Source organism: Belonocnema kinseyi, chromosome 5, assembly GCF_010883055.1.
Source record: "Belonocnema kinseyi isolate 2016_QV_RU_SX_M_011 chromosome 5, B_treatae_v1, whole genome shotgun sequence".
NCBI classification, from domain to species: Eukaryota; Metazoa; Arthropoda; class Insecta; order Hymenoptera; family Cynipidae; genus Belonocnema; species Belonocnema kinseyi.
Window position 1 is genome coordinate 94720142 of NC_046661.1, and position 7405 is coordinate 94727546.

At 27.5% G+C, this 7405-nt stretch overlaps 1 protein-coding gene across 1 annotated transcript in view; it reads right to left on the reverse strand.

Moving 5' to 3' along the window:
- Window positions 1–6835, reverse strand: part of LOC117172812 — an 11794-nt gene extending 4959 nt beyond the window's left edge. The window contains exons 1-2 of the mRNA XM_033361051.1: window positions 6367–6835; window positions 892–2503 (exon numbers count right to left, since the gene is read on the reverse strand). Coding sequence (XP_033216942.1) covers window positions 892–2503; window positions 6367–6617 — 1863 coding nt within the window. The 5' untranslated portion in view covers window positions 6618–6835. The remainder of the gene's footprint in view (window positions 1–891; window positions 2504–6366) is intronic.
- Window positions 6836–7405: the final 570 nt, after the last annotated feature.

A 7405-nucleotide genomic window follows, 5' to 3' on the forward strand; every position in this document is an offset into this window, starting at 1 on the left:
CAGGCCGTGTCGATCAACAAAAAAAATTCCGAGTTGAATTTTCGTCTTGGGCCTTATGATCTAAAGGCATCCGAAAATGCTTCTTTAATAACGGAATTTTACGTAAAAAAATTAATTTGTAAACGGTTTTTGCCGTCCCGATGTGGTCGTCTGCTATCCGTCGATTTCTCCCTTGCGGAAAAGGAAGATTCTCCATCAAAATATTAATTACTTCAGTACAAGAATTTGTCTACCAAAATTGTATCGATCCGAAAATCATGCTAAGCCCCGGTTATTTAGTAAGGTATTTTCCTTTCGTTCTCGAAAACGTGGAGAAAAAATATATATTGGGACAGGCCGTGCCGATCAAAAAAAAAAAAATTCCGAGTTGAATTTTTGTCTTGGGCCTTATGATCTAAAGGCATCCGAAAATGCTTCTTTAATCAGGGAATTTTACGTAAAAAAATAGATTTGTAAACGGTTCTTGCCGTTCCGATGATGTCCTCTGCTATCCGTAGATTTCTCTTTTGCAGAAGAGGAACATTCTCCGTAAAAATATTAATTTCCTTAGTACAAGAATTTATCTTCCAAAATTTAATTGATTAGAGAATCATCCTAAACCCTGGTTATTTGGTAAGTTATCTTTCTTTTGATCCCGAATACGTGGAGAAAAAATATATATTGGGACAGTGCCGTGCCGATCAACAAACAAAAAAAAAGAAAAAAAAAAGTGAGTTAAATTTTTGTCTCGGGTCTTATTATCTACAGACACTTGAGAACGCTTCTTCAATATCAAAATTTTACCTGGAAAAGTGAATTTGTAAATGGTATATATATATTGGGATGGTGCAGTACAAAACCAAAAAAAAAGTCCCGGTCTAATTTAACTAAAACAATTAAATATCGATTTACCTTCTTAAATTTTCTTCGTCTTCTCGAAACTGTAATTCTTTCATCTCTATCTTCCCTTAACATAGATTTACTTTTGATTCGAGCTTTTATCCACCTTTCGCAAAGAATTAATTCCTCAGTAAACCTTTTCACAGCCTTTCCAATTTTCCTCGATTGAGCCTCATCATTAGACCAAGAACCTTCAGAATCTGAATCAAAAGAAGGAAATCTTTTCCACAATTTTGCCTCTTTTGAAGAAATACTTTCTCCAATTAGTAAACAATTATTCCTGGATCGAAAAGACATTTCTCGAGGATCATTCGTTGAAAAATCTGTGAGAACGCCAGAATCAACAGATTCGAGTAAATCCTTTTTTGATGATCTTGGTCGATTAAAACTTAGCTCATCAGCTGTTTCACTTCCGCAAATTTTTATCGATTTTTTCGATTCAGGAACCTTTAATAATTTTACTTTCTTTTGATCTAAAAACTTTCTTCTCCCTTCTATTAAAAAATCTGGATTCCCATTTAAAGTTTTCTTTCCCACAGAGTAATTGTTTACAAAATCGTCATCTATCCTTGTTTTTATATTCTTCAAAATCTCTGACTCCACATAATCTCTCGAATTCTGGTTAACTATCATCTGTTCAAACTTTTTCATCATATCCAACTTTTTCAATTCAGTACTGCAAAAACTTGAATTATAATTCTCAGGGAAAATATTTTCCTCCTCCACTGACTCCTGTTGCGAAAAAGATTGATTGAGTTTCTCAGTAAGAGTATCCTCACAAAAAATGATCGACTGATCCGCATTTTTAGTTGGTAAAATGATTTCTAATTTTTCGATACTTTTTTCTTTTCTAAGCGATCGGTGCCTTCGACGCGAATTTTTCCATTCTTCTTCATCAGAACTTGTTGTTTCCTTCCTGGAACTGAAATTCAGATTTTTTTTATCAAAAGTAGATTTATCAGAAACGTTTTTCCATGTCGATTTTCTAACTTTTTCTTTTCTTTTTCGAGGTATTGAACTATTTTTGATAACACCTTCAATTTGGTGCAAAGGCACCAAACGGTTCTTCGGTTCTTTTAGATTGGAGGATTTTATATTGGGGGATTTTGTTGCATTTTCGTTTAGCGAGCATTGGGTAGATTCAGATTTCACCTTTGGAGAATTCCCTCGAAAAGAGGATTTGTAGAGTGAAAAGGGTTGAATCTGAAATATCTCTTTTTTAAAGGATTTTAGTTTTCTGATTTCTTTGAGAAAACTTTGATTCTTTTCATCTTGATACTTGAAATACTTGAGACCGATTGAATAAATCCTTGGTTTCTCCAGCACACTACTAGAAATTCTCCTTTGGATTTCTTTTTCAGGATCCTCATCCTTTGCCTTTATTTCGTTAAGCCAGTTTAAAAACAGAGGTCTCCAATTTCCGGGTGCTTGAATCCGTGGTCGAAAATTTTGTTTTCTTTCGAAATTTTTCTTCAGAAGATCAATTGTAAAATTTTTTTTTTGATCTACTTCTTCTAATATCAATTCTTCAGGTGCTTTACAATTTGGATGATTTGGTTTGACAACGTGCAAATTTGGCAAGTTTTCATTACTCGAGAATTTGGAGAGACTCTGCTCTTCTGTTCTAAGAATTTTATTAAATATTGTTACTAATAAATAAGTTTTTGAGACAAGAGGTCATCCATAAAATACGTTATCAATTTTGGGGTATTTCTGATCTCCCTAATGTTTAATATTTTTAAAGTTATTTTTAACAACATAAAAGAATGTTTAACCAGTTGATTTTAACTGAAAAAATGTAAACAAAATATTTGAATTCTTACCTAAAGATTAATTTTTAACAATATAATTTAATTTTCCACAAAACAGTTCAATTTAATACAAAATATTTCAATTTTCAACTAAAAAAATGTTTTCAATCAAAAAATAGGATAGTCCCATTTTTAGTTAGAAAAATTAATATTAAGATAAAAAGGCGAACAAAAAAAGTAACTTTCTACAAAATCGTTAATTTAGATCAGTTCTAAACTAAAAACGATACATTTTCATCAAAAATTCCGTAGTAAGTTATTTTCTAAATAAATAGTTAAATTTTCGATTCAATAGTTGAATTTTCTCTCAAAATAGATAAAGTTCCAACCAAATTGTTGAGTTCTAATATGAAGCCAATAAGATCAGTTTTAAAAAATATAATAGTTACATTTTCAGTTTAAAAAATTAATTTTCGGCAAAAAAAAACTAATTTTACGACCAGTTAAATTGAACCGAAAAAGAAGAATTTTTGGAGAAAACAGATGACCTTCAGCCAAAAGGATGAATTTTTATAAAAGATAATTAAGCTTTTACAGAAAAATATCAGAATTTTCAATAAAATACATGAATTTTCCAAAAAACGGCTAAAGTTTTAAGCCGACACCATATAATTGAATGTTCTACTCAAGAAGTTGAAGTTTCAATCAAATATTTAATTTATTTAATTGAAAAACAAGTTTTCAGAGAAAAACGGAATAGTTAGATTTTTTGTTAAAAAAATAAATTCAAAAAGAGATACATTTTCTATCAGTTTAAATTAGCAAAAAAAGCGAATTTATAACCAAATACATGAGTATTTCACAAAAGTTCAGTTTTCCACCCGACACTATGTATTTTTCACTAAAAAGGGTAATTTTCTATAAAGGTAGTTAATTTTTTTAATAAATAGGTGATTTTTCAAATAAATGGGCAATTTTTAACAAAATAGTTGAATTTTTAATTGAGAAAAATTAGTTTTTATCCAAAACTGGAAATGTTGAATTTTCATTGAAAAAAGTCATTTTTAACAAAAATAGGAATTTTTTTACCAAGTAACTAATTTTTTTAATAAACAGTTAAATTTTTTATTAAAAAGATAAGTTAATCAACAAAAAGTGTAATTGATGATATTTTAACAAAAAATTTTTTATTTTAATCAAAAACCATTGAATGATATAAAAAGCATGAATTATCAACAAAATAATTAAATTATCAACCAAATAGTGAAAATTTTAACGAAGACGAAAATGTAAACGAAAAATCGGGAATAAAGGAAAATTTCTTGAAAACGGGGAAAAATAGATATTTTGAAGAAAGGCATAAAGAGTTGTTATTAAATTAGGATGATACAAAAATGCATTGGAAATTTTTTGTTGAATTTACATGCATTTCATCCAGAAATTTGTTCGAACGCACACAAAAATAAATCTATTTTTTTGTAAAACGTATTCCCCATGAAAAGAAAAATAAGTTTTAGTACATTATATTCAGAATTTTTAATATTAGCTGAATCGAGTTTAGAATTGACATGTCTTTTTACAATTAGCCATACAATACGAATAAAAATATTACTGTTTGAATATTAGCCATATAAGTCTAGTTTATAAAGTTTAAAAAACCCAATTATTGAAAAAATGGGTTTTGAAAGTTTTTTGAGCTAATTATTACTTTTTTTGGCTTTTTTAATAAAACTGGTATCTGTTACATAAATAACTGCTTTATACTGATTATTAAATGTTTAGAAAATTGTGTAAACAATTTATTATTGGTTGAAGCAATTTTCTCTTAGATTCTTAGGTTTTTCCAAAAATTGTCCACTTTATGTCCAATTTTCAATTAAAGTGAGACAATAGTTCATCAATGTTAGCATAAAAATTGTTTAAAAAATTTATTATTATAATTAATATTCAATTCGTATAATGCAAGAATATGCAGTTTTTTTTTAAAATTTTAACTTTTTGTCCAGTTTTCACTTAGTGAGGTAATAATTAATGCTAGTTAACCAAAATATTTGTCTAAATAATTTTTTATTGTTTATAACTATCTGCACTTAGATAAGTGCTAGAAAGTTGCGATTATTTCTTAAATGTTCAACTTTATTTCGCCTTTTTATTTATAAAAAAATAATAAATGGGCACTTGTGAGAATTTTATTTTTAACAATCTCTTCCTTTTTTGTGAAGAAATCTTTTTAAATTAAAACATATATTTAAAATATTCTTTATATCTTTTATATGGATCCTATTAAATGTAAGTGGCCTTTAAATTTGTTACTGAAAGACTTTTTGCTAAAATTATTATTAATATTTATTATTTATTTCTGATTGAAAAGTTAAAGAAAAGCTTAAACTTTCAGAAAAATAATCAATCTTGCTAGAATTAGTCTAAGAGAAGGTAGTTTTCAACATTATTAATATTTTTTTAAACAAGTGTGCTTGCTAAATTATAATAATTGTTATCTCACTCTAAAGAAAAAGTGAACAAGTAAAAAATTTCATAAAAAAACGCGATTAGCAAGCATTTTTATAGACGAAGATTGTTATAAACTATATTTATATGTTCAAATAATGATTTTTGCTAAATTGAATAAATTCTTAACTCACTCTAAGTGAAAAGTAGACAATTCGATGAAAATTTAAGAAAAAACGACAACTTTCTTGCATTATTCAAATCGAATATTATTATAACTAATGTAAAATTGCTTATAAAATTATTTCCGTTTACTTCAATTAATTTAAATTACTTTACTCTAATTGAAAATTGGACAAAAGTGGAATATTTTGGCAAAAACTGAAATTTTCTAACATTATTCTAAGCAAATATTAATTGAAATAATAAAAAATTATTTAAACAATGATTTTTTAAATATTAATTAAGTTTTACCTCGGTCTGTTCAAAAATTGGACGAAAAGTGGACATTTTTTTAAACTTCAATTTTTTAGGATTATTTTAAAAGAAAATTGCTAAGAAAAACAAAAAATTGTTTAAAAAATTTATCTAAACAGCTGTCAGTATAAAGCAGCATTTTTTGAGTTTGAAACAATTCTCATTTAAAAAACCACAAAAAATTATATTTAGCTTCAAAAACTCACAAAACCCAATTTTTTTTGGGACCATTTAAAACAGACTTATGGGGGTCATATTCTAAAATGTATATTTTACCCATTTTCTATGGCTAATCGCGAAGGAAAATGTTGAGTTTCAACTCGATTTAGTTATTATTAGTGATTTTGAATAAATTGTACAAAAGTCTTTGCCACAGTGGGAAATACTGAATGTCATTCAAATACATTATATAATAATGTAATATAATACAATATACACTAATTATATGGCAATTATATATTAATGTATCAGATTGCGGTTTTATTAAGCACTTGTCGCACTATAAGAAAGCGACTAAAAACCTATGGAGTAGCAGACGATAGCTCTTATAAGGCATCCAGAGGCGACTGTGGTCACATCCTTATGGCATTAGGGTCTTGACTAAGATCGTGGCTGAGGATAAACAACCGAGTTCACCCAAGGACGAGTTTAAATAAAAAATTGTATAATCTAAAAAAAATCAATTTACTTTTTGTGGATTTAAACTAATTGTCGGGCGACATGCAAGAAAATTGAAATAAAAAAATGGGCCTCGCCTATTTCGAGACGCAGTTCATGGATGATCCCTAAGAAAGGAGAATTAATTACTCACGTCAAGTTTGGATTTAATAATTTTCCAGATACTGTTTCCGGGGAATTCAATAAATTAATTTTTGAATTCAACAAACATTCGGGTTCCTTATTGTCGTTTCTGTGAATATCCAAAGTTTCAACTTGAAAAATATAATTATCTGTTTTTTTCCGGGCACAAATGAAAAAGTTTCTTTTAAAACTTTCATTGGGAGTTGTAACAGACCATGTGAGACTGGATAAAATTGATTCAACTGCTTTTACTTGAATCATGTTTCAATCTTAGAGCAAGAATTTCACTTTTAGTTTCATTTCAAGGTTAGTATTCAAAGGTTAAGGTTGCGAGAAAGGTGAAAATTTTCGTTCGCGTTACGATAAGGGTGAAGCCGATTGAAATATAGTATAAGGATAAATTACAGTTTCTTTACTCAATCTTTGCTTTTACGTATACAACAATTTTACGAAATGCGGTCTTATTGCTTTAACCTAAGAGTATACAACTTGTAAACAACATTCGACGGAAATTAAATGCGATATCAACTTCAGAGTTTACAAATTTTCATATCAATTTTCATCATTTTTCGATCATTTTTTTATCAAAGTGTTTTAAAAAAACACTTTATTCCAAATCTTTTTTTCGTGTAGAGAAAATTTTTATTTTTGTGTAGCAAATAGTAATAAAAAAAATTAAAGCAGTGATTTTATTTTAAAAGTAAAACAATCATTTACAGAATTATTCTTTACCCCCCTTAGAAAAATGTATTTTCTTCCAACCCTTTTCAAATAATTTGCCTTCTTCCCCATTTACAAAAATATAATTTATCTTTTTTTACTTTATTTGCTAAAAGGCAAACTGAATTATTAAAAAATTAATAACAAAATTCATGTGTTTTTTGTGGAAAGATCATTCTTTTTAATGATAAGTCTACTATTATATTTTTGGTTGAAAATTGATTATTTTTTAAAATTAATTCCTTCGTAGTAAATTAAAAAATTTTATTAAAAAGTTATTTTTTTGGTTCAAAGTTTATCATTTTAGTTACAAATTCATCTTATTGTTA